The 27,564-nt window shown below is 41.1% G+C and overlaps 1 protein-coding gene across 1 annotated transcript; it reads left to right on the top strand.

Annotated features, from left to right (window-relative positions):
- The first annotated feature begins 947 nt into the window (after positions 1-947).
- On the top strand, positions 948-27,152 carry SPICE1 (spindle and centriole associated protein 1). The gene is given in 18 exon segments (XM_033053393.2): positions 948-1,130; positions 1,578-1,624; positions 2,711-2,858; positions 7,076-7,163; positions 7,891-8,012; positions 10,200-10,282; positions 10,576-10,715; positions 10,948-11,085; positions 11,826-12,091; positions 17,457-17,588; positions 18,234-18,336; positions 18,339-18,380; positions 19,804-20,028; positions 22,010-22,395; positions 23,691-23,856; positions 24,990-25,092; positions 26,153-26,240; positions 27,025-27,152. Coding segments are annotated over 18 exon segments (2,409 nt in total). The 5' UTR covers positions 948-1,049; the 3' UTR covers positions 27,076-27,152.
- Positions 27,153-27,564: the final 412 nt, after the last annotated feature.

Below are 27,564 nucleotides of genomic sequence, written 5' to 3'. Positions count from 1 at the left end.
TCTAATGCTTTTTTCTCCCCTCGTGATTTTCACCTTCTCCTTGTATCACATGCAAAACAATTCCTTCCCTCAATACATTAACCATTACCATCTGCACCTTCACATGAACTTTTTTACAGCGATGCTGGTAAAGCCAGAATTACATTGATGGGGACCCTAAGCACCAGGAAATCTTGGTGAAATGGAAAATGTTTTAAATGAAAAAGCTGATAAACCTTATGCCTTCAATTTCCAGCTCCCACAGACAAAATATTATGTTCACACTGTAAGACAAAATGTTAACTGTAACTTTTTGGAGTAATTACATCATGTCTTCATCCGTGTAGCAGAGAAGTAGAGGATCTGTGGCATATTCTGGGGTAAATCTGTATGGAATATATTGCACCTATGTGTAAGCTAAATGACCCATTTGAGAACCACTAGTTGCTTTACAGAAACCAGAAATTTCTCATGGCTACGGAGCTACGCCCTTCCTCGGTGGCACAGCTAACGAGATCTGTTTGTTAACTTTAAACAAGGGTCACTCTTTAATTTCGTATCATTTTAATTTCACGGTTTGTGTGACATTCTGCTCTGAACACCTGTAACAGCATCTGAAATACATTTTCGCACGGGGAAATTTCCCAGGCTTCCTCAGAGGGACACGGAGAGATATTTTTGGAGGATATTTACAGCGAGGAGGGATACTAGTGAAGTAAACGAGTAGAAAAATTAAGGCGAGGCGAGAAGGAAGAAAAGTCGTAACGCCAAGAGCAGCTCACGCCGAGTGGGCTGGAGCGGCCAAGGCACTGCTAAAATTAAGGGAGGAGGTGGGGGGATATTCCCTGCAGCGCTGAGGGGAGGGCGGAGGCAGATGCTCCTCCGTTACAGACAGCCCAAGGGCCGCAGTAACAGCTTTGCCAACCCTGCGGCGAGAGTGCAATCAAGGAAAGGGAGGAGGAGCAGGAAGAGGCGGGCGGAAGAGGCCGCGCTCCGCCCCTCCCCTCTGGGCGGGCCGAGTAAAACCGGTCCAGTCGGCGGCGGCTCTCCCCGCCCTTCCCGTGGCCGTGATGTCGCTGCTCCGCGGTCCGCGGCCCCGCACCGCCGGCAGGAAGGGCCCCAGAAAGGCGGCGGCCAGGCGGGACTGGGATGTAAGTGCTCCCCGCTGGCGGGCGGCCTCCGCTGGGGAAAAGGCCTGGAGCCTCCCTACCCACGACTAGGGGTGAGCCATCGACCTCCGCAGGGGCTGCGCCGTGGAAATCCCCAGGGTACGTGTGCTTCTTCGGGGGGCAGACATGCCGTGTACGAGGGGGACACGGCCCCTCTGGTGTCCTTGGCCCTGGGCAGGGGCAGGTAGAGGCCCCCCCTCCTGGGGAGAGAGCGTGTTCAGGTTTGGTGGAGGTGTGGTTTTTGGTGGCTGCCCCGCCGAGGGTAGAACGCTCTGCAGCGCCATTAATTGCACAGCAGTATAGTGTTAGGCTAATTATACTGCAATTTAAAAGTTATTTTGTATTTTGTCTTTTTTTAAGTAAAACTTTTTAAAAGAAAGTTTGCCCTCAGTTTTGACTTTTGACGTGTTCCCTGGTTCCTGTTCGCAGAGTACCGTCCACGATTTGACAGTGCACCGTTCAACTCCTGAGGATATTGTAAGTTAAATAGCAGTCACTGCACTGTCTCTGTGGTAAAGGACAATTAGCTGGTTGTCTCACATAACAATGCTTACCATGTTTACGGGGATATTTTCTGCCAATACTTTATCTCCTTTTCAATCTTCTGAACATGCTGGCTCTTTGGTGCTATCTTTTCGTTTATGATATTGAGCATCCCCAGGTCTAGCAGTTGGTGTTTTTCAGTTGCTTGTTCCCGCTGGGAAGCAGTAGCTACTGTCATAAAACATAAAAGTGTAAATATGTGAAAGGTCAGTGGATTAGTTGGAGGTCTTATGCCTACTAGGAAGGACTGAAGGATGTGCTTTGAGGAGCCTCTCTAAATTCTGAAAATACTCAATTTTGATTTAAACAATTTAACACAATTTATTTATACTGAGTGATCTTTTTTGTTGTAAAGTACGTGAATTCTTTGCAATAATCAGATGGTATGTATTTACATTTATTTAATTGCATTATATTTATAGGTATTTAAATGTGTGTTTGCATTTTGATAGCACTGATTGTCAGGATGGAAGAGGCAGTATGAACTATTATTACAAGTTTTGACAGGTCAGGATAGATAGTCATAGTACCAGAGAAAGACTTGATTCTATGAGTGTTTGGCTTGATAGTTTATAGAGACTTTAGCAAGCACCTCACACGTTTAATTTCTTTAATTTGTATTTCAACTATATGTTTAATATGGAATCTAATTGTTAGAAGAAGGGAGACGCTATGTCTGACAATGGTAGATCAGGAAAATGCATTATGTCTTTTTATGTACCTTACAGGTGCTAGTGTTTGGATTTTGCCTCCCTTTACAGCTGAGAAAATTCGTGTTGAGTCAGTGGGCAGACAGAATTTGAGACTTTCCCCATTCCCATTTGGAACTGCTTTAAATTTGGCTGGTACTGATGACATTTTACACTTGTGGATGTTTGAGGTTGTCATTGGCACTACTGTGAAATTAACATAAATAATGTTCAGTGCGTGAACGATAAAATCAAGAAGAGCTCATTAGCTTTGCCCTGCAAATTTTGCTTAAGATTGATTTTTGAAATTATTTCTTTTATGTTTCTGTAACTCCATTGCCATGAAATAAACAAATCAAAAAACAAAGAACTGGCACATCTGGAACTCCAAGAGAAAGCACTGAACAGAAAATGGAAGAAGCAAAAGCAACTGGATGCGAATTCCTTGGAGAAAAGGAAACTGGCTCTGATGCATGAGGTGAGAGCTAAATTTGCACTTGCAGCCTGCTACAGGTGATCTGCAGCGCTACTGGAAAACTGCTCTTGCACATGGAAGCCACAATTGCTCCTCTTGTTGGGTAACTTGATTTCATATGTGTATATGCTCTGTGTGCTGCATGCATGCGGTGATTGGAGTAGATTGTGACAAACCAGCTGCTACATAGAATTGAACATTTGACCCGGGTTGCCTGGCTATGCCCTCTATTATTCTGCAAGCCTCATTTCATCTGAGCAGGAACTGTTTGCAGAGTTCACCTGTTGTAAAAAGTATGTATATTCTTGGAGTTCTTATTGCCAGATTGCCTTTTCTTCCTCATGTCTAGCATTTTTCTTTGACACAAACATGAACATTTCTCTATCAGGAAGGGATCCTGCTTATTTAAAGAGAGAAAGTGTGGTGTCAAGGGGACTGAAATGGTGAGGCAAGAAGTTGAGGGAAGAAAATTGACACAACAAAGATTGATAAGCTATGGCTGACAAATGTCATCTGAGGATTGAAAAGCTTGTTCTCTGAGCATTCTAAAGCACTCTGACTGTAAATATATTATTGAATTTGCTTTTGAATATTGAATAGCAGTAAACCCAAGCCTAGTTAACAGAGAGAGTAGTTGTCACTGAAAAGTGGCAGTAGATCTCCTTTTTTACATGGCAGGTCACTCTCTGCCATGTGTTATGAAAACTAAACTGAAAATTACAGTAATTTCAAGATTACAAACTGCACCTGATTATAAGCCGCACGTTTGTACTGGCAGGTGCTGACCTTTGAAACATTATTTCCAAGCAAAAAAAGATAGACAATAGCTGTGGCAGCGTACCCTGCAAGTTTTATTAACAAGCTGAAAAAGATACGAACAACAGTGTGGTCATTTTACAAGCATTTTCAATGGATCCGCATTGCCTTTAAATAGCCACTCAGCTGGGCAGCTGCACAGCCGCGCGGGCTGGGAGCCGGGCAGCTGCATGGGCTCCGGCTCGGCTCGGGGCTGCTGTGGGCTCTCACTTCTGGGTTGGAAAATTTATGAATATCATTCATATATTGGCCGCTCCTGAGTACAAGCTGCACTTCTGGGTACGGACCAAAACTTTAGTCAAAATGGTGCAGCTTATAATCGTGAAATTCCTGTACCTTTCAGACCTCTATACTCAAACTGAGAATTGTTTGTGCTGGTAAAGAATGATGATGAGCAGTGTTCACTTAGCAGTTAAACATGATCTGGTAGTTCTGTAAATGTGTAGTGGACTAACCATCACCATGTGTTATCTCTTTCTGATCTCTGAGAACATTTAAACATATACAAACAAATGGAAGTACTTAGAATTTAAGTCAGATTTCTATTTGACCCCTGTTTCTCTGCAATCACAGTAGAATTTTTGTGTTATGGATGTTTCACTGATCAACTCTCAGACCTGGACTTTTGTTACTTTGGTACTTTTCTGCTGAGCATATTTCAGCAGAGTATTCAAAAAACACTGTGAACCTCTATATGACTTTCCCTAATGCAGCCCTGTTTCAATAATACTTCCATGCAGAAATAAGTTTTCTGTCACAAAAGGTAGATTAGACCATCTTTTCTAAGATTTGGCTGGGCTACCTGTTTTGTGACTTAATTCTTTTGCAGATGTGAAACTCATATTTAGGAAATAGTTCTTCTGTATTTGTTGCTGTTTCAAATGAAAATGCACAAATCTCAATTTCTCCTGAGTGGTTTTCCTCTTTATAGTTAAGAGATTACTTTAAGTTTACTCTGTGTCTACTTCTGAATCAGTGAAATGGAACAAGAAGAAATTAAAACAGATCTGGCTGCTACTGTTTCAAACACAGGTGTCTTCTAGTGTGTAGAGAAAAACAAAACAGATAGGACAGTTACCATTTTCACCTCTCCCTAACTTAAATCCTGATAATTGCCAAGTCCTATGTTCAGAGTAACTGTGGAGACTGTGTCTCCCAGTAGAGCACATCCACTGAGAATTGTTTCCTTGTCTCTGTTACCCTGTTGATCTTTTTCTTTTAGTGCTGTTAGTGTAACTTTCTAAGCCTCTTGAATCCTGCTGGGCTGCAAAAGACTCGGAGACAAAAGAAGGTGCTGCTGTTAGTGTTGTTTCTCGTGTATTTGTGTGTTGTATAGAAAGACATTGCAAAAGAGTTATAAAATGCATAAGCAGAAGTCTAATATTTTGAGTATTCTTCTGCCTAAAAATCAGAATGAAAAGATTGAGTTCACTCTGAAACTTAGGACTCTGAATGTTTAAATATCACACTGATTGGTCCTGTAAAAACTTATGTTTAAAATAATGTTAGTGTATTGCACCAAAGAGTATAGGTAAATGGATTATTGTAGTAGAGAGATTTTAGGATGAGTCCAGTTTATTTTACTTTAATAACAATCTGAAACAGGAGGGAAGATGATTTTTAATGAATTTCATAGGTGATACTAAACTGGGACAAAGCACACTGCTCAGTGAATTTGTCCAGGGTGTGTAAATGGATGATATCACTTTTTCTTCTCATCACAAGCGAATGTGAGCTTATCTACCTTGGGAGCAATATTCTAAGAATGTTCATAACATGTTCAGCAGGAGGGTAGAGCCTAGGAACCTGATGATGCCAAAAAAGATCTAGTGAGGAGGGTAAAAAACAAACTAATCAGGATAATTTTTGTCTGATCATACATATCACTTTAATTTTAATTGCCTTCAGGAAATGAGACAAACTTTTTTCCTTTTTTTCTTTCTATATTTTCTTCTGCTAACTTGGTATAATGACTTCATCTGAAAACTTGCATTGTTTTGATGTCAGATTGCTAAATGGAAAGACTAGATTTAGTTTGCATCAAATGTGAAAACTGAATAGTGGTCTAAAAAAGGAGATATGTGAAGTACTTAAAGATGAATATTCACTAATTTGCTAAATTACTGTGAGAAGTCTAATTTACTGCAGTGTAATGTAAGCTCAAAAGACTAGAAAAACATGGAAACTCGGATATGTAGGGATATTTTTGTGACATAACAAAGCATGTAGTAAAATAGGGAGTTGAGGAGAAACAAGTGAAGTGCCATTGCTTAGAATTTTTGTATGAGGCTACATGTAAGCCAGCAAACTTGCCAATGGACATTAAAAAGAACTGTGGAAATAACAGCATAAAGTACTGTGAAATCATATCAAAACAGTTTCTTACGATTCCTGGAGGAGCAAAAATTGTCAGTCAGTTTTCAAATTTTGAGTAGGAGGGCATACATGAGCCTTTTCTGTGAGGTCTTCTAAAGTACTCAGTCTCTGGATCAATTTGATGAGCCATGATGAAGTATAGGTCACTTACATATTCCTCTTGGGTGTTTCAGAATATCTATCTTCTCCCCAGGTTGTGGGATATAATTTTACTAGTTTTCAATTTCCAGCTTTTGAATGAAGCCAGGAGTCGGTGAGGAGCTTTAAATTGTATTCTGCTCACAAACCCCAGTCAGCTCCATTTGGCTCATGGTAGCTCTTACTTTGCGCTCCAAGACATCCTTCCTAAGGAGGCTCCTGTTGTGATGGACTTCAAATAATAGACAGAGACTTTGGGAGAGAGAATTTGAATACAGAAACTACATCTTTTGGAGATTGTCAAAATGTCTTCTGATGCCAGATGTAGTCAGCTCTGCTTACCTCTGCTGGAACTTTTGGTGGTATGTGGCTTAAGTTTTAGGTAGGATTTTCAGGAGGCAAGACTGAGTAAATCAAGTCTGCTTAAATTCGTTTGAATCTCATGAAATAGTACATGTTTTGAGTGTCAGATGTAAGTAAGAGTTCTGTGACTTAACATTGAGATCAAATTATTTGAGGATGCTTTTTTTTAAAATTACTAGATACATCTTTATTTTGATGAGCATGTTATAAATACCCAGCTTGTGTCAGGCTTGGAGGAGAAGAGGGAGTAAAAGGAATTTTTCTAAAGAGAGTCAGTGCTGTTGGGTGCCTCAGAAGTAATAACTGTTTAATTTTTCAGAAAAGGATTATGAATTCTAGTTACTCAGAATGAAGTATGGTGCTCTGATCTATCTTATGTAGGCTTTAATTGCACAATACCAACTTTGCAAACGTTTTCTTGTTGGCTGTTCTCTTGGTAACTTGCTTAGAGGAGCAATGCCAGAAAAAAGTTAAAGGAAAGAATCGGTCTGCTAAGTATAAAGTTTCCTTATGCACTGTACTTTCAGATTCTGTCTGGTCAGTACCATTTGCAAGATGGTCAGGTTGTGGCTGTGGCAAAAGACTTGCTTGGGGATGCGCCTCGCACACGAACAGGTAGAACATCTCATCTATATATGGTAGCTTCGCAAAGCATTCTTTTTAACTACTTATCTTGTTGTCTAACAGCATGATTTATCCTGTTCATGTTGGATGAAACACAGGTGAGGCTATCACCTCCCATGGCAGGAGAGAGTGACTGATGGCTGATTATTCCACTGTATTGGTCCCCTGTGGAATTTCACATCACATGCTCTGAAACACCTCATGCTCACCATTTCACAACTAAACTACTGCCCTGTGCAGGGCACCAGTTGGAGCTGCTGCAATAGTTCTGATTCTCATTGCTATGTGAGATGACTCTTTGTTCTTGGATATGGTTGAAGATTTATCAGCAATTCCTGAATGAGGCTTTTCCTTTGCTTAATTTGGCTTGTGGATTCTTGTGCTGCTGGAAGGCAGAACTGACTGTCTGTATATGAAATCTTAAACCTAGGGGTTTTTCTCTTTAGGCTGCCATTCTTTTTTGTTCCTAGGACTGTTTGATCCTGCAAGCTGCTTCTGCACAAGTGTATTTATGCAGGTGGGAAGGACAAAAGCTGGGTATGTGGCCCAGTGTATTAAATTAACTCTATGGTTGGTCTTGGGTTGTTGTTTAAAGTGACATCCCTGTCACCATTTTTTTGGTGAAGTACAGGAGCTTGATTTTCAGTACAAAGTGCTGCAATGTAAGCACAGACCAAACCCTTTGTGTTCTCCCCTCTGTGTTGTTTAATTCCTCTAGGTTTTCCTAATGTAACAATGGCTCCTAACTGTGACCTAGAATCATCTCAAGGACCCATTGTACAAAAAAGTCATCCTCCCAGTCAACTTTCCATCCTTACTGAATCTGTCATGGATTCCCAGGTAATGTATATTTTGTTTCCATGCATGCATGTTCAGTGGCTTTTTTGTTTGCACAAAATAAGATTATTCAAATATAAGAGTTTCCAAGCAAAACAAAGTTGGTTTTTTGTTGATAACATTCGTAGGAGACACAAGGTTAAACAGAAGTGAGTTTTTGTGATCTTTTTTTATTCAACCCTTGGATATGAGAAACGAGCATCATTATGTCTTGTAGACGCTCTCTCGCATTAGCATACCCTGTCTTTTAAATTCCGGAATTCTCAGGAAAAGTACAATGTGGTTACAGTCTAAGAGAAGAACTGTGTCACTTACTAATTGCTACATTTCAGAATATGTCTCTGATTTACCAATTATATCTGGATATATGGGGACACAGCCATTTGTATCCCAGTTCACTCCACAGTCATGATGCATCCTACAAGTTTAACTTTTAATATTTTGTATTATTTTACATTTGCTCAGATTTGCTGTAAATTTTAAAAATGTTCAAAATTTAATTTGGTTTGCCTTTGTGCTCAGTTTTCTTTTAATAACATTGTATCAGGAATGCTCAGTGGGGTTTGAGAGCAGGCATAGGATGCTCCCAGAAAACCTGTCTCTGATGAAAACCAAACAGGCTGTTGGGTGCAAAAGTGATGGTGTCATATCCCCATTGGGTTCTCCCATTTCCTACTATCTTACAAAAATATCTGTAATTTGGTTTGTGGTACTTCTGTGTTAGGAGTGTTATTTTGGTGTGGCATTTGTTTCTCAGTTTTTATAATATGAGGAGTGAACTGCATGTTGGGGGTTGGCGGGGGTTTTACTCTTCCTCCTCTGTGGAGAATTTTTCCCATTATCACGCTAAGGAAGTTGGCTGGGTGGCTCCCTCAGCTTTTGATTCTCAAGTCAAAGGGATGGGTGGGGGCTGTCTCCCTCCCTCAATTGCTGGTGGGGTTTGGGAGGTTGGGGTTTGGGGGGGCCAGGATGGTTGGCCCTTTATTTCATGGGTCCGAGCACCGAGGAGAGAGGTTTCTCTGCGGTCGGATTTGCCCTGCACCCTGCTCTGCTACAGCCTCCCGTCTCTGAGAGCGCTGCTGAAAACCGGGACCCAAACGGTGAGCAGGGAGTTCTTCCTTCACTGTTCTCCCACCTGGCCCTGCTGCCTCCGCCTCCCTGCTCCTGCTGCTGTGGCTGCGCCTCGCTCTCCACCGGGACTGTGCGGAGGAGAAGAGTGTCTGTGACTGGAAAAGGGACTGAGACTGAGTTTTGTTCTGTTTTGTCGCTGATTTTCATAGCTGATGTTGTTCTTGTTTGTCTTGTAGACATATCAGTAAAGAACTGTTATTCCTAAACCTGTACCTCTGCCTGAGAGCCCATGAATTTTCAAATTATAATAAATTGAAGGGAGGTCATTTTCACTCTCCATTTTATGAAAAGTTCCTGCCTTTTTCTTGGCAGTACCTGTCCCCCAAACCAGTACACTGCAGCACCTTTGTAAGCTGTGTCTGGTTGCATGCTGCAGGATAAGCTGAAATTTTTAAAAGAAAGGTGTACTGTCTGCCAAGCTTCTGTGAATTCTTATGTGCCTCTGAAAATCACAGTTAAAGGCTATCTGGTGAAACCTACTCAGAGGCTCAGAAACCTGGTAGTTTAAGGAATCTTAATTCCAAGTTTGGTTGTTTGTATTTAGTTATAAATGTAGTACATAGGATTGTATTTTGTTCTGGTTTCATTTTACACACAGACTATAAATGTAATTTTCAGGTCTCATTATGAAGTTGTTTAGCTTGTAATGTCAAATGACAGAAATTTTACAAATGCTATGGATTCAGGTTCTTTTCCATATTTTGCCTGCTGAATCAGTTTTGGTACAGCCTTAGCAGCTTTTATTTTATCCTCTAGTTTGCATGGGTTTTCATATTTAATATAAATCATACAAAGAAAATATTGGTTATTGAATTAGTCACTTGCTGTGTTATTTTCATAGACAATTGTCAGTATCAGTATTTCTTAGGTACTAAAGTCCCCCAGAACTTCCTACAAAGGGGTATGGGTTTGGAGCTTTTTTCTGTGTGGTATATTTAAGTATGTTTTGGAGGGGAAGACAAAACCAAATGTTTTTGGTTTTTTTCTTAAAACAATTCCATAAAATTGGTCTCTAACATCTTCTGAATTGTTTTGTTTTCTTTGTTGTCTCTTGAAAAGGCTCTGAATGAAGAGGAGGAAGCATTATTAGAAGATGGACACCATGACATTTTGGGTTTCAAATACAGCATCAATTCTGACAGGTCAGTACAAATGTATCCATTCAGGTTTCCACCTGCTTGACACTGTAAACAGGCAGATTTAAGAGTGTTGAATGAGTGTAGTTAAGGTAGTTCTTACGTTCCCCTTTGCCGTCCTTTCCTGATCTCAGGATTCCAGGGAAGGGCCTTGTTATAACATTGAGACTGGGAATGAAAGTGAGCAGGGAACTCACCTGAGCAATTGCAGATAATTTTAGGAACTCTGTCAAGACAGATAATCTGGAATCATACCATTCTCCTGTTACAATTCACTGCTATTGTTGTTTTGAATGTAGGCTACTTTGGTTGTTGAGAGAAGATTCCTTGGTGAATTCTCAGTTGTGGGTAGAAAAAGATATGAGAAAAAACACTTTATCACAGGAATCAAATGTGCTTTGGACTCCAACAACTGTTTCTGCTTCATTGGATCAGTCAGGTGGGATTTGCCAAATCACAGCAAGGTTGTTGGGCTGTTCATAGGATCCTGTCTGGAATCCCTTTCGTGGATGGGGGTGAGAGAGAAATGTGTGCTAATTTGGCTCAGATGTATTTCCAGATTAAAAAACCAGCTCTTATTATAGAATTGCTCTAAAACATATTGCTATTAAGAACATGCACGAAATATTTAATATGTGCTTTTTTGTTTGTTTGTTTTGTGTTTAAATCAGCCCTCAATGCTACCAGTGTAATCAAGAAAATACATTCAAGACTTTGGAATGAAGATGGAGAGTCTGTAGACTCCAGTGACGCTGTGAGACAAGTGCTCAACCCAAACTCAAGGAAACAAAAGCAAATCGCAGCGAAGAGTTTAGTACTTTAAAAAATAAAATACCCTTTGTCCAAAGTCCTTAATGTCATACGAAAATGTGGGTTGGAAGGGATTTTTGGAAGTCATTGCTGGGCTAATGCCAAGGTTTGATGAGGGGGTCCTTGAGCATGTCTAAGGGTGGGTGTTCCACAGCTCCTTGTCCTAGTTCTGCATGTTCATTAGCGAAGCCAAGTCCATAGGAATCTGGGAACCATAAAAACAGCCTTTTGATGCCCTCCATTATCTTGCTGGTCATGGAGTTCTCTCCACAAGAGAACTCTAGTTCTAGTTCTGATCCAACTTTGTGTTCTGTGCTGCACAGATTCAGGATGCATTTCTGTCCTCATATTGTACATGTTTGTGAGAGGGGACTGACATCAGTGACAAGCTGTAACATGAGAGTTGCTTACTGAGTATGAGAAAGCAGCTGATGTTTTTCATTAGCAAACTATTTCCATGCATTTAACTGGAAAGGAGAAAAGTATGAACATGTATATCCAAGATAAAAGCAGCAAACAGTTGTCCTTGAGAGGTACTATTGTAGCAGCAGAAAATGTGGTTTTTGAGGATCTGAAAATAGACTGGAATGACTGGGGAATATTCTTTGATGGTCTGTTTCATCTTATGGCAAGAGAGGTCATTTCCTTTGATTTACTTCAATGAACAATGCAATTTCATTGGTACTGTGAAGATATCTATACAAGTTGAAATTCCAATGACCCTTTTTTCCTTCTTCAGTGAAAAGAAAGCAAGGTGCACAGAACTCTGCTAGACAGAAGAGAGGTGATTCTCCAACCAGTTTAATCCAGACTGACTTTCAGAGGGACAACAAACCTAGCCTAGATGTTCTCAACCATATGATCCAGGAAGTAGAGCGTGAACTGGAGCAGTATGAGCGGTGTACAGGTTGTGAGGTCCTAAAAAAAGAGAGAAGTGAAGGCCTGTCTGGGTTTGCTCTGTCACTGGTGAATGCTCTCTGTCGTTTGATGCACTGCCTCAAAGAGGTGAGTGACTTAAACAGTTCCTGGAGAGTAAATGAAGAGGGGTGTAAAGTTATTTTACACATGTGAACTTTGGTCTTTTCTGGTTTCCAGTCATTTTACATTGAACTCTGATTATCGTTGCTTACTACTAGGTTGGCATGCAGTTAAGAGTTAAAACTTGTGGTTTCTCAGGAACTGGTTTCTTAGGAATTGGTATTCCTAGTGAAAATGGAGGAGTTGACTGCAGTGATAGTCTGAGTCTCAGAGCAGAAAATACCAACTGAAATAATTTAAAATTTGTTATTTACGTATACTCTGAGTTGTAACAGGGTAATAACTGCAGCACTGTTTGCAAATTAATTTTCTTCCTTTGCCTCCCAAAGGTGATGCTATTGTCACCAGAGCAGTGGACCCAAATCCCCTATATTCCTTGAGGGATTCCTTAGTCCTCTTTTACTATCCATAACAGAAACTTTACCTTAAGCAAGAATGATCAGAAGTCTGCACTGTAACAGTGCACAGCTGGAAATTAATGGAATTCCATGAAGAAGACCACCTGTGTGCCATGTGCAAGCTTTTCTTAAAAAAGGAAAAGGGGGAAAGAATGTGTTCTAGTTCATCTGTATCCCAGAGCTATCAAGAGGCAGCAGTGCCTCACAGATTCATTTGGTCTGTGTGACATTTTAAACCAGATTGTAACAGTTCCTTCACTCTTAATAGGTGCAGCATAGTATATTATCTAAATATACTGTTAATATACACTATATAACACTGTATTTTGTGGCAAAGGTAATAGATCTCTAATGAAGTAATAGATCTCTAATGAACATGGAACTGCAGTAATTTCACGATTATAAGGTGCACCCTTTTGACTAAAATCTTCCCCCGAACCCGGAAGTGCACCCTATAGTCCGGTGCGCCTTATATGACGTACAAAGTTATGAAATTTGCCAAACCGGAAGTGTGGGCCGCAATGGGGGGGTGGTGCCATGGGAGCACCGAGTCGCGAGGGGGGGTGGAAGCAGGCAACCATGGCCGGATGGAACCACGCGGGGAGGGAGGGGGCTGCCGCCGGCCCTGGGAGAAGATGAAGCCGGGCAGCCCTGGCCCGGGCGCGGGGACAACGAGGAGCCACCAGGCGACCCCGGGTGCAGGCACAATGAGGAGCCGCGAGGCGGCGCTGGCCATGGCCCGGGAGTGGGGAGGATGAGGAGCCGCTGAGCAGCCCCGGGCGTGGGGGGGATGAGCAGCCGCTGAGCGGTGGCGGTGGGGGGACGAGGAGCTGCCAAGCGGCCCCGAGCGCGGGGACGACCAAGAGCCGCCGAACCGCAAGCCGGGCTGCGCCTACCAGCGCTGGGCAGGAGTGCCTGGACCCGTGCCATCTGTGGCTGCCTGGGCAGGGGAAGCTGGGACCTACGGCTGCGTGGTGGGAGCCGCAAACCACGCCAACTGGTGCCGGGAGCGGGTAGGAGTGCCAGGGCCTGCGGCACAGGGAGGGCACCTGAGGCTGCATTTAAAGGCTACGCCAATCTGTGAAAAATGCTTGCAAACTGATCACCTACCAGTAATTCATTACTTTGTGGCAGCACAGCTCCTCGCTGCAAAAAAAAAAAGCGCCGAGCCGCGAGGGGGGACGGGAATGGGCAGCCCCCAGCCAGCAGGAACCGCGCAGGGAGAGAGGGAGCGACCAGCTCTGTGCTGCCCCGAGCTGTCCTGAACCGCAGCAATCCCGAGGTGTGAGCCGTGGCTGCCCCAAACCCCACCTTGCCAGCCTGGGGGTGGGCAGGAGTGCCGGGCCCCACGCACAGGGAGGGCGCTTGGGGCTGCATTTAAAGGCTACACCAATCTGTTAAAATGTTTCCAATTTGAGCACATGCCAGTAAACTCCACGATCGCGGGATTCCATTACTAATTTGTTACTCTGTTGCACGCAGCGCAGATCTTCATGGCGAAAAAAAAGGTGCGCCTTATAGTCCGGTGCGCCTTATGTGATCTACAAAGTTGCGAACTGTGCCGGCTCCCGTGGGGTGCACCTTATAGTCCGATGCGCCTTATGGTCATGAAATTACTGTATCTTATTTTGGTTCCTTTTCAGAGTGTGTTATTGAAAGGAGGAAACTCATCTTATTTTAAAATTCTATTTTTTCTTACCAGATGTGTAATAACTGCAACACAGAATAATATGAGGATTAACCTGTATGGGAGAATTTATTTTGATTAAGTCCTGGAGGCAAATACTAAATAATCAATCCAAGTGTGAAAAGCTACTGCCATCAGAAGATGGACTTCAACTGAGAAAGTCTTACATTTTAAAACATGCTAATAATGCTTGGTGTTTGTTAGAATTGTAATACCAAGGCAGAGAATTAAATTTGTTATAAGGAAGGATATTAGAATTTCAGTAGAATGTTTTCTGTTTATTAGGAATACATTAATTTAATAGCATCCAGTTCGTGTTATAAATGTAATTGCAGTTATAATCCTGTTTAGATTGTTTTTAATTTTTCTACAGAAATGAGATATTCCTGAGCCTCAGACTTCTTTCAAAGCAACTCCCATAATTTTTCTTGTGTTACCATTCCATCCTTCCAAAACTTGATTACTACTTGCAGAATTGTCTGCCACACTCATAAATTTTTTACCTAAATTCTTAAGTAGCAATATGAAGAAGTCACTCAAGGTGCATGGTATGATTAATTTTATTCAGGCTTGCTTAAGAGATACTGCATTCATAATCTAAAGTGGCTTTTCTCCTTTTCAGGGAGGTTTAATTACAATGAGAATTTGCTCAGAAGAAGCCCAGCTTGTCTTGAGTGTCTCATAAAACCTGATCTGTGATACCAGACATAAATCAAGCACTTGTGGTGCACCATCTGTCTTGCCTAGCTAGCAGAGTTAGCAAAATTCCAATGCCTGAATTATAACTGGTAGTGCTTTTTTCCTTTGCAGAGGATATTTAGAAGGCTCCTAATTTTAGTCAGTCTCCATGAGGTTTCAAAGCATTTAGAGATAATCCCATTCTCTCCTTCCAGTTTTGCTTCAGAAAATCTGGATTCCAGTAAAGGATGTTGAATAATTTGGTCTCAAATGTATCTAAAAAGCAGGAATAGAAACTTAAATTCAGGAGTCTTCTATGAAAGTGTTTTTATTAAGTGATTAACAAACCAACACCTGTAAGAAAGAGAAATAGTGAATACAGAAGAGGCTAGAGAAAAAGAGAAGAAACCGCTGTAAGGTTTACAAAACCATATGAAATTCTTACAGGGAAATGGCTAAATCTGACTTGGTTTCTAAACTAATTTTTAGATCACCTTCCAAATGTTAGAATTAATCATTCTCTTCTCAACCCCCTTCTGTTAACCAAGTGGTTTCTTTGTCAGATCCACATGACAAAAAGAGTATGGGCATATTCCCTGAATCTGTGCTGCTCTGTTCTTATTTGCTGCATGTTCTGGTGCAGCTCATGTAGAGCTCACGAGGTTAGAGCCACACCTGGCAGTGGGCTGGGATGAAAATACTTCTTTCAGGGTATGCCAGACTTAAATCCTGCCTGGGGATAGGAATGGGTGTTAACACTTACATTTTCCGTATGCATAAATACAAGACAGAGCTGCTTGGAAGCTTTTCCTCCCAGACTAGGTTAGTGCTGTATAGGGTTAGTAGATACAGTGTGATCTAAGGCATCCAGAAGCTTCATCACTGCTACCAGGGTAGAAGTGCTTCTTTTATGTTTTGATTTCTGAAAAGAGAAGATCAGGTACAGGATTTTCAATCAGTTTTCTGAGCCAGCATGCTTCACTTGGATCAATACAAAAAAACCTGTTCTCTCTAGCTGGAAGTAAAACAGAAAATGGATGGTTTGCCTCTCATATTTAAGGGAGGTGTTTCTGCCTGTCTTTGTGTCTGTATCTGTGAGTCAGTCTCAAAAATACTCATTTTGTTCATTCATTGCATGTGGTTGCAGAGCTGTTTGGTCATCATACTTTTGAAACCCTGTAGAACTTTTTCTCTCTAATGGAAAGCATTAGAAAGCAAGTACAGTAATTTCACGGTTATAAGCCACACCTGATTATAAGCTGCACTTCCGGATGTCAGCAACTTTTTGTTCTTTGTCCATATATAAAACACACGTGATTATAAGCCACACGTTACAATATGGAGTGTGATAAAAGGTATCTATTCTATCGCCATCTGTTGAGGGTGAGAGTGGTGATCCTTATCTCCGTGGGAGATATTCTACTCATGGACCATCCATTGAAACCAGGCGGGGCATTGTTCTTTATCTTTTCACAACCCATCCTTCCTTCAGCGAGTCATTTTCTGCTAATGGCCCATTGAGTCCCACTGTGTGACTGATAAAATTACTTCATCCCACTGGAAGTTGCTCCAGCCAGGGGGAAGAGCCCAACATTTCTTACCAAGATAAAAACAGAGCTTTTGGGACACTAAGATAACCCCTTTCTCCACTGGACTCCAGAGGGAAGCTGGATTTCTCCACATCACCACTGGACCTTTAAAGGGAAACTGACCTTCTACAGGACCACTGCTTCAACTGAATCACATCTGTCACTGCAGGATGACTGCAACCACCATTTAATGGGACTGCTACCAGCACCCTGCCTAACAGGGTGTCAGGTTGTACTCTGTCAGGGTTTGGAATTTGTTTCTTTGTAGTACTGTATTTCTATTTTAATTTCCCTAGTAAAGAACTGTTATTCCTAATTCCCATATCTTTGCCTGAAAACCCCTTGATTTCAAAATTACAATAATTTGGAGGGAGGGAGTTTACATTCTCCATTTCAAAGAGAAGGTCCTGCCTTTCTCAGCAGACACCTGTCCTTCAAACTAAAACAGCAACTTTCCGTTCTTTGTCCGTATATACACTGCACCTGATTAGAAGCCGCACTTCAGGTTTGGACCAAAATTTTAGTCAAAATGGTGCGGCTTATAATTGTGAAATTACTATACTTTCTCCTTTACTTACTCAAATTTGTCTTCATTAATTAAGAAAACTAATGATTAGACACAAGTAGCAGGATACTGACAAGCATCAGCACACCTGGAATTATTTGAGGTCCTGCATGAAGATTTAGTGACTTAAGAAACTGTATCTGCAGAGAGAAAATGCTTTTAGTTACATCCTGTAAAAACTGTAAAAGCAGAAGAACAAGGATATGTAGGATTCTCTACAGTGTCTTGGAGGAACAAAGACGAATAGTAAATTCTCTGACAGTTCTCAAGCCCTGACAATTTGATTTTGTCATGAAATTAATGAAGTTTAGCAGTAGTGGGAAGAGCTGTTACATTATGATGACATAATTACTCATTCCTGTTTTCAAATATGAGTCTGTATTGGTTTATGGTAAGTTTTAAATTATTTCTTTAGTCTGAAATGCAGCTGCATGAGAAAGAGATGATGAACCAGCAGCAGAAGGAGATGTTGAATGAGCACAGAGAACTGATTGATGCTCTGACTGCTGAAGTTCTTCAAGTAAGGGAAGAAAACATTACTATGCAGGTACCGAGCCCCCATTGCTCCTTACCCATCAGGATTATGTGTTAGAATTCTGAATTCTGTTGCAAATATGGACTGAGATGCATTGTCTCATGTTCTGGAGATTTGAACAATAAACAGAAACAAAGTGATAAAATTGAATGAGGAGTGCAAGAATTACAGTAGCAGGTATGGGTATGAAATGTTTGGAGAGTCATTTGTTTATCTTAACTTCAAAGCCTGAGAAGGTGCTGGTTCTGTGAAACTGAGCTTTACTTTATCCATCTAAAAGTTTAGGCATCTTTCTTCATACTTCTATTCTGTTTACACTACTAGAGCAATGAGTAGATGTAATACTGCATTTTTCTTTTTTTAGTTTGCAGTGAAGGTAGATTTGATCAATAGCTACATTTAGAAATGGTGTGGTTAAGAAACCTTAGAGAGGAAGTGATGTCATGAGTAAGAAAAGGCAAAACAAATTATTTATAAATTATAAACATGCAGATAATAATATTTAATCTTTACAGGAATCCTACAGAATCGTGCAGTAGTATTAAGAGACAAATGTCTTCTCAGGACTGCTTGTAATATATAATATCCTAATTTATGTTAATAGAACACAAATTTCTGTAATTCTGTGTATGGTGGGTTTTTTTTTTCTCCTTTTAGGAGAAGCTTCAGCAATACATGACAGTAACAGATCAAAAGCTGATGTGTCTCACACAAGCCTTTAAGGGTCTCCCTTTGGTAGAACCTCAAAGACAACAAAGTCCAAACATTTTGGAATTGTGAGCAGAGGCCCAGCAAACAGCCAAGGTGTGTGCATAAATGTGTGAAGGATGAAAGAGGAGTTGTTAGTTTATCCCTGTAGTGGAAAATCTGGTATTTAATAGATGTCTGCTTGCCCAAGTACCTCTTGCATGAGCACAGATGTCACTTGTGTAAATTCTGCTGTGAGTACAAATAAAGGAGAGTAGCTTTCCCCCATTAAGGTGGCTTCCAAAGTCAGTTTCATTCTAGGGTCCTAAAAAACTCAGAAACCTCACACAAATCAAACCAAACAGAACCGCATCTCAACTTCCTGTTGCTGAGCACCCTGACAGTCTGAGATTGGTTCTTCTATAAGACGCTGGAGGTCACTGCTGGCCTGGAATCAACCAGTCAGAGAGGTCTGTCACTGGGTGTTTGTGACTTTGTGTGAGATGGAAGTGACCAGCTGAGTGATGTGTGACTTGGAGACTGGCTAAGCTGAGCTAGTAGATAGATGGCCAGACTAACCAGACATGACTCAGCTTGTATTGTTCACCACCTTTCACCACTGAGTTTTCTCCCAGCTGTCTTTCCTGGTCAGTTGTTTAAATGCATTGCTTTTGCTCCCAAGGCCAGTAACTTCTTGTGAATCCCAAAATTTTTTTGAGTTATTAGTATTCTGTAGTTAAGTGTTGGTTTTGTAAATCTTTCTGTAACTAAAAGCTTTCTTCCTGGAAGAATTTCTTTTATTGGAAGGAAGCCACATACCAGATCATTTTTTCTGTGCTTTACCCAGGCCTAGTAAAAGCAAGCAGAAAGAAATTAACCCCCCAAAATACAAAATCCAAACAGTGAAAAAAGCATCCCTTAAAAAAACCCCAACCTAACACCCAAATCTTCACATTCAACAATTCTGCAGCACTAGAATTTTCAAATCTTCTTTCTTTACTTTCCTTAGTTAAATAGAGAAGAATAACTATTTTTTTTTCTGAGATGTCTCATTTGAATTAAATTATAACCAGATCAGCAGAGCTCAAAAAAGCCTTGAATTGTTTTTTATACCGTTGTTGCCATCAAATTTATAATGTGGGGCACTAGGACAAGTGCATAAGTCTGATTTTTCTCAAGAGAACGTTACCAAATGCAGCTCAAATACCTGTTCAAGTCACGTATCTGTAAGTCTTGTGCATGAGCTATAAACAGATCTCATACTACTGTCCTGAAATTGTGAGGTTTTGTGTAAGTGTTCTTCTTGCTTTTATGACCAGTAAAGATTTATAATTTGCTTGAGTGAAAGAATTCTGTACCTGGGTATCAGAAGAAAGGTAGGAATATGTGTGTAACATACTTTAGTCTGTCTTATCAGGTATCTGAATGTAAGAGTTATCAGTATTTTTCCTACATTGCTATTTCACTATAAGTAATTTTGTTCCTTTTTTAATTTTGTTTGTTTGTTTAACTTTTGTCCCTGCTTTGTCTTTTTCTTTAGAAAAACCTGATTTGACCTATTCTGAGCCCAGGACTGATGCATGCCATAGGGAAAATACACTGAAATTTCCACAGGAAGAGCTTCCTTTCACATTTCACCCATGGCCAGGTGCCTCAGATGATATGAGATCTGGTAGAAGTTTTCCGGCTCACATCTTCCAGCCAGCTGTGCTGTTGTCACCACCACAGCAGAAGAGCAGTCAGGAATTATCTTCCCTCCAGAATGGTGAGATCTCTCTGACTGCAGTAGACTTAGGAGTGCGTGTTGTGTGTTAATGTTTCAATCTCACACTACCTTTGAAGATGTATTTTCCATGGAAAATTTTTAATCTGTATGCCTAGACTTACAGGCCCTATAGCTGGAATATCCTAATGCTGTACCCAGATCCACATTTCTTTTGTTACTATGCATGTTGCTAGACAGCCTTAATACTTCCTGTTTTCTATCTCCTGGCAGCAGTCCGTCAGTGCAATCCAGACTGACATTTTTATTTCTGTACTCAGTTTGATTATCATGTCTGTGTGATTGCTGAAGCACTTTGTTGATGGACCTAGAAGCACATAATTTCAGATTTCCATCTGCTGATGGTTGTAATTCCACCTTTAATGGTGGACCACTGAAGCCTGAAACTTCTCTGTTTCTGCAATGCATGTTGCAGACACACCAGGATGTTTGTAGGCTGTGTACTCCTGCTGTGAGCCAATCTTCCCAGCAAAGGGGTTTTTGGAAGCTGTTGGAGCCAGGTTCCCATTGAGTTTCATTTAATACACAGGAAATAGTTGAGGAAACTTTGGGTGAAATTATGTGGTGCCAGGTAACTCAGTCTTGTCTCATAGACTTTGAGACAGGTTGGTATCTCAGTTTTGGTTCATGGAAGGAAGAAAGTTTATCAGGGTGATTAGGGAAGGTGTTTCTCATTTATCCTTACTGAAGTGAGCAGAAGGAAGTACTCTGTGATTGCAAAACTGAGCTGTTGCCTGCTGCAATTGTCACTGTAAGCACATGCATCCCACTGAACATGCCCTGGATAACACCCTTGTTGAGAGGCAGATAATTACATCTGTGGCCAGATTGATGGTGACTGACTAGGAAGAGGATACAGGACTGGGTTTTGGGGTTTTCCTCCTTTTTCCTCCCTTTCAGCTGTGTTCTGTAAGCCTTTTCCAAGTCAGAAAAGTAACCAGAAGTCCTTTTGATTTTTAAGGAGTTGGCTGGGCAATTGGAAGTTTATATCTAATTCAGCCACTTGGTGAACTGCTGTGCTGTGAGGAGGTACATAAACATCTGGAGGAAATGAAGATATCCTGTTCTACAAAGAGCAATGTCTGGTGTCAGTCCCATTCAGAGCTGTCAATTGTCTTCTGTCATTTGAAACAGCAATGCTGCATTCTAAGATTTCTCTGAGATATATTGTTACTCTCTTAAGACTGATGCTAAATGGCCCAACAAATGTTAAACTTAATAAATGTTTCTTTCTGCTCAAAGATTTGTAAAACACACTCAAGTGTAAATTTTCAAGTGTTCATCTCTGCTCAAAAGACAAAATCTAAAGCTTGTGAAGGAATGGGCTGTTTGGTGTATGAAGCGTAGAAAATCTGGTTTTGGTCACAAAAGTCAGCTTGGACTTAAAATGTACCAACAGACAGTGCTGTAGCTGTAGTCATGTCTCTTTGGTGTGTTATCTATCTGCTGATGATGACCACAAAAAAATACCTGACTACTTTTGTTGACCACAGTGCTTCCTCTTTAGGGGCTAAGTAGTTAGCTTATTATCTTGCCAAAAGTCTTATATTTTTTTTGTCTTCGTATCCTAAAAGTTTTGTTAATAACACAGTATAAATATCAGAACTGAAACAAAACCTTGTCTATCAGGTAAGGTATTTGAATTTTGGAAAATGGAGGACTAAGAAGTAGTATTTGATCTGTCAGCTAAGAAATTCAAAATAATTTATCCTCTTAGTGACTTCTTTCAATCTCTAATTAAATCATTTAAATGTAAGACTGTTTGCAATAGGAAATACTCATTTGGTGATTTCTTACAGCAGGATATTGCAGAGAGTGGTTTTGATCAGTACCATAACACCAGTCAGACCAGATGTTACAATTCAAATTCCTGCTTATTAGTAACCTGATGCTATAAAGTCACTGTTAGTTTCCTCAGTGAGGATCAAGTGTCACTTTCCTTACTGTTCCTGTGTGTTTGTAGTGTTTGCAGCCATTTCCCAGTCTACTGAAAGAGAGCCATGCAAGGAAAGGAGCTTGCCTTCCTCCCTAAGGACACAGAGCACAACTGAGGAAAACTGCCCCATCCCTCGAAGGCAAACAATTCTTCCGGCAGATGAAGACTTGGAGAGTTCCCATGAGAAAATCTATCTGTCCTGCCCAGGTGACGCTGTAAAAAACAGCACAGCTGAAGAGTTCCTTCAAAATGGTGATCTGCTGGGAGAGGTAGCTGACCTCACACAGCAGAATGCTCTCATTAAAGCTCAGCTGAACAAATTCAGAGGTGTCCCTGGAGACAGAAGTGATTGTCTACATCAGCCAGACCTGACACAAAATGCAGATCCTAGTCCAGACTCTTCACAAGGACAGGTCAGAATTTAACAGAAGAGGAAGGCTGGCTCTCTTTTCTGCTGATCTGCTTTCCCATAGTTTACTGGGTGCTTTATTGTCTTTCATGTTGTCAGTTACTATTTGTTTGCTAGGACACTTGTGATTTTTTTTAAAATTATTATTATTATTCATAAGCAGATCAGCAGTAGTTTCTCATATTCGGCCTATGTTGTACATGGGTTCTGAAGAGTGTGCAGCACACTTCTAAGGAGGTGCAAAAGGAGGTGGTGTTGCAATGTGATCCAAGCTCTTGTAGTTTGAATACTATTAGTGAAAGCACTGCACCAACCCACAACTTCTTGTCAATTCATATTTATGCATTTTAAATAAATAAATTTATGCATTTTAAATATGCATAAATGCATATTTAAAGCAATGACATATATCTCTTCTGCTACTCTGACCCAAAAGCAGATGAGATTCGAGTTAGTGCAAATATATCTTTTGCAAATGTTTGATCATAGTATTGTATGTGCTTGTTGGGTCTGTCTTGTCAGTTGTCTTCTGTGAAAATCCCAGAAATTTTGGGAGAGACCTTGAAGGCTTCTGTTTAAGTGGAAAAAAAAAATTGATCTGCAACTAAACAGTTACTCAGTAGCATCCCTGTGTGTGTGAAGTTAATGTCAAAAAAACATCCCTCCCCTTGCTATTGTCTTTTGTTCTATCACAGTGGCAGATTGACTGTTAAATTAAGGATTCTGAAGATTTTTAATTTCTTCATTTAAATGTTGGTTGAGAATGTTGTCACTTTCCACACTGGATTATGTTGTGTAATATTTAGTCATTTGGTTGTACAAGATGATACAAACTCTTAGTGTTGCTTTTGGGGAAGCAGTTTGTGAGAGGGAAGGGAAGAGGTCCAAACTATCAAAACCTGGCTTATAGATGAGAAGGACACTTCTGCTAGATACCTGCTTTTGCTTCCCCACACCCTCCTGAATATGTCTGATTAAGTATATTTTTAATTGTAGTTAATTGCTGGGTGTTTATTGGTTTTGGTTTGGGTTTTTTTCTCAAATTATATGGACAACAGCTGTATTTTTCCTACTTGAGGGAAGACCAGTATAAAATATTGTAATGTTTAATCAGTTGAGGACTTAGATACAGGACAGTAAAAGGACCAGAATCAGATTTTTTCACAGAAATGCTACATAATTATGTTCACTTTCAGATTGAAAACTAAATGCATAGAAGTATCTGAAATATGCCCTCCCTCCTTGAGGGTGAAAATTGTAAATATTTCATTGGAAGTAATTATTCCATTATCTAAGTAGAGTCATCTCATGGTATCAAGGAGCTTGGAGGAAAGAATAGCAGAGCTGAGTCACCAGAGTACAGAAGCATGGGATAAACTGTTGCAGCTGATAGACCAGCAGAAATCAGCTGCTTCTGATATGGTCCCTCCAATGCTGTCTCCCATTCCAACCCCAACTTACATTGGTAAGTACCCAGCTTCAGGAGAAACAAGAACTAGTAAGACTGTTATTCTCTTTTGGAGAGTCCTTATCTTACTGCATCAGTGGTTGTGATCAGCGGTGGAGTCACCATCCTGGAGGTGCTTAAGGAAAGACTGGATGTGGTACACAGTGCCTTGGTCTGTTTGACAAGGTGGTGTTCAAAGGTTGGAGTTGATCTCAGATGTGTCTTTTTCAACTTAATCAGTTCTGTGATAGTCTCTGGTGGGCAGCACTGGGCTTTTTAATCAGTCCTCTATCATGCAGAATCTTGGCTGAAAAGGACTCAAGTATTTACATCAGGCTTCTTAAACTCATGGCAGAGTGGTCATCCTATTCTCAACCACATTTTAATTTTTGTCTTTTGGGTACTTTTTCCATCAGACTGTCTTGCTCAGTTACTGGCCATGATAATAGAAAGGAATAACTGGAGCTTCCAGTCATGTAAAGAGGTAAATTAGCTTGGGGAATATACTTGCTGGTTCATGACTCATAGATTAACTGCCATATGTAATTATAATAAAAATTACTTTGCAGGAGATCAGGGCTGCTTTCTTTTTATGGAGTCATTGTCATTACAAGCAGAACTGCATGTGACCATGTACACATGCTCTGTCTGGGACACCTGTCCTTTCCCCTTGTGAAACCACAGAGGATGTATAAAGGGGGAAGGACTTAGAGGAAGGAGGGGGAGAAGGGACCAGTGTGTCGGTATTTGCATGTAGGTGGGTGACTCCTGGGTTGGGTCATAACACTTTCAATGCTTGTTTGGCTGTTGTAATGTAAATTCAGCATGGTAAGTAAAATCTTAAAGGAACAGAGGTGAGAGATCAGAAGTCTCTAAGCCTCTGCTTGCAAAAAGCTCCGAAAATTTAACAGTGGAAGAATCATTCTGTATAGGTGAGTGTTGTCGGTAGTTGCTCTGGAGTCTCTGCTTTTATTGTCAGTCATTTTCAAAAAGTCGGTGTGAGGTTGATGTTTAACCTGATATATTTCTGGTCTGTATATTTGTGCAATTGGGAAGAGGTTTTGATGTCTCTGAGAAAATGGTATAACAAAATGAAATTTGTGCAATGTTTCTGTGATCTCATCAGAATTAAGCAATTATTTATTGCCTAGAAAATGCAAGGAGGACAGTTGAAGTCCCTGTTCCCATGGCAGTGGCTGTGGACAGATCCAAGGATGACAGTGTTCCCCATGCCAGCATGACCAGTATAAGAAGGTAATAGTTCACCCTTTACTGTTTCATATTTGTAGTATTTTAATTACAGTAATTTCACGATTATAAGCTGCACCATTTTGACTAAAATTTTGCTCCCACCCCGGAAATGTAGCTTATACTCGGGAGCAGCTAATATGTGAAAAATTTTCTGAAATTTCCAACCCTGGAAGTGCAGCCGAGGTGTCGAGCCGAGCACCTGCCAGTAAAACCCGGGATTGCACGATTGTTACAAATTAGTTACTCTGTTGCCCAGCAGGTGGAGGTGGGCTCCGTGCCGGCAGCACGAGGGGTGGTGGGGGGGAGGCGGGGGGCTCCCTCCTTCAGGCAGTGCAGCCTGAGGGAGAGGCGGGGGGTTCCATGCTGCCATCCCCGCAGCCCAGGGGGGAGGCGGGCGGCTCCCGCCTGCCACCGCCGTGGGTGCCGGCGGGCTCCTTCCCCACCTGCCACTGCGGGGCAGCGCTGGGCCAGGGTGAGCAAGCCCAGCAGCAGCAACGGCCAGCCCCGAGCGGCCCCCTGAGTGGCACCACCGAGCTGGGCCACCTGGCCCCATTGGCAGCCCTGAGTGGGCCAAGCCCGCACGGCCCGAGCCGAGCCAGTAAACCCCGTGATCCTGCGATTCTTTTACTAATTGGCAACTTTGTTGCACGTGGGTCCTCGCTGCGAACGACAGAGTGGCTTATAATCAGGTGCAGCCTATGTATGGACAAAGAACGAAATGTTGCCGACACCCGGAGATGCGGCTTATAGTCAGTGCGGCTTGTAATTGTGAAATTACTGTACCTATACAGCAGAAATTGAACACAATGGAGAAATTGCCACGTGATTTTTTGGCTTTGTGAATTTTCCCTTGCTTTCTCACATTAAACTCTGTGAGTGGGACAAAGGTCTAATAGCTTTTTCACAACTTCCTTTGTATTTAAAATATCTGCAATCTGACACAAGACAGATGACACATGCTGTTGAAGACTGCTGATGAGGAGTCCTAACTCAGAATGAGAGATAATATTCTAGTAGTCACTTCCATTTTTCACTTTTTCAATCTTATTTTGAATATTTCCAGGTCTGTAGGAGACTCCAGCAAACCTTGTTCACCTTTAAATGCCACATCAGAAAATGCCAAACTAACTTCTGTCAGCCAAAGACCAAAGGTGAGACTGAAAAGTCTTCAGCCAGAAAATTTTAATATATTGTCATAAAAGGGAAGAGATCTCTAGCCTGTTGTAAATATCCCAAGGCTATTTTTAATCGATTTGTGGCAGGTTGGATTATAGACAATTGGTAAGAAGTAACCTGAGAACTAGTGGCATTCATTATTTTCTGCCACGGAGTTATTTACCAGCAAGCAACTCTTTTCTCTTATGGCATCTCTGTGTGTTAGAATTAGAAACCTTTGGAAGTCTTTCCCTGGTGTCTCCAGAGAATCTTAAGTCATCATTATGATGTACTGGTAAAGCCACAGTCAACAGGCAAGCAAGCTCTTACCTAGCTGTTGCACAAGTCAGCTACTGAAGGATGAATAAATCCAAATGTAAAGAGGAAGCTCCAGTCTAGATTTCTGACTTGTACAAAGAAAAGGATAGTCTGCAGTGAGATGGTTTCATGGGGAGATCTGCTGTGGTACAGACTATAAACAAGAGCTGTTTATAGCGTTGAAAGCAACCTTGAGAACATATTAATAACCTATTTCCTGGTGTCCAAAATAACCTAAGTAAGTACGGATAAAGAGAAGAGAGTTAGGGTCCAGGATTTTCTAACCTTACAGGAAACTAAACATCCCTAGAAGGCAAATTTGGAATTATTGAGGTAGATGTGTCTTGAAATAGGTGGTGTGATTCCTTCCATGGTGCCAAAGGCAGACAACAATCCTACCACAAGTCTATGGGAAATTTACTGTATATATTACTGAATCTCAACTGGTTTCTTCTTTTGCAGGTGGAAATGCAAAAAGAAGGATGGTTTGCATTGTCAGTGCACATTATGTAAAGGAGGCTGAGCTCAATTCCTGTATTTTTAAAATATTTTTAATGAACTACAAATAAATCACAATTTCTCTCTCTTCAGGTGTTGTATAGTTTAACTCTGAAGTGTTTTCATGTCAGTGCCTTTAGTGTGGAAGGGTCCATGTGCTTATTGTATTTGTCCCTTACAGAGCAGTCTAGGAAGCCCTGGGAATGAGTGTCTGAGCTGGGCACACTGCTGTGACCTTACACCTTTTAACCAAAAAAATCTTTCCTGGTTGTAAACTCAGGCTGCTGGAGCTTTACAAGTGAACACACTGATATCTCTGTTAGGTATGCTGAAGGCAGAAGGTTTTAGAAATTGCCTGTGAAACTTTCTGGAGTAGTTATTTGCGCAAGATGTGGGAATAAAATGTCAGGAAGAACTGAGATGAGGGAAAGTACCTATGTTGAAAAGGAACCTGGAGATTAGGAAGCCTGGTCTGGTTCTGTCTGGTTCTGGTGGATAAGGATT

This window comes from Catharus ustulatus, chromosome 2 (assembly GCF_009819885.2).
Source record: "Catharus ustulatus isolate bCatUst1 chromosome 2, bCatUst1.pri.v2, whole genome shotgun sequence".
NCBI lineage: Eukaryota > Metazoa > Chordata > Aves > Passeriformes > Turdidae > Catharus > Catharus ustulatus.
Note: the sequence above shows the minus strand (reverse complement) of the source record. Positions and strands in the feature narration are given on the sequence as shown.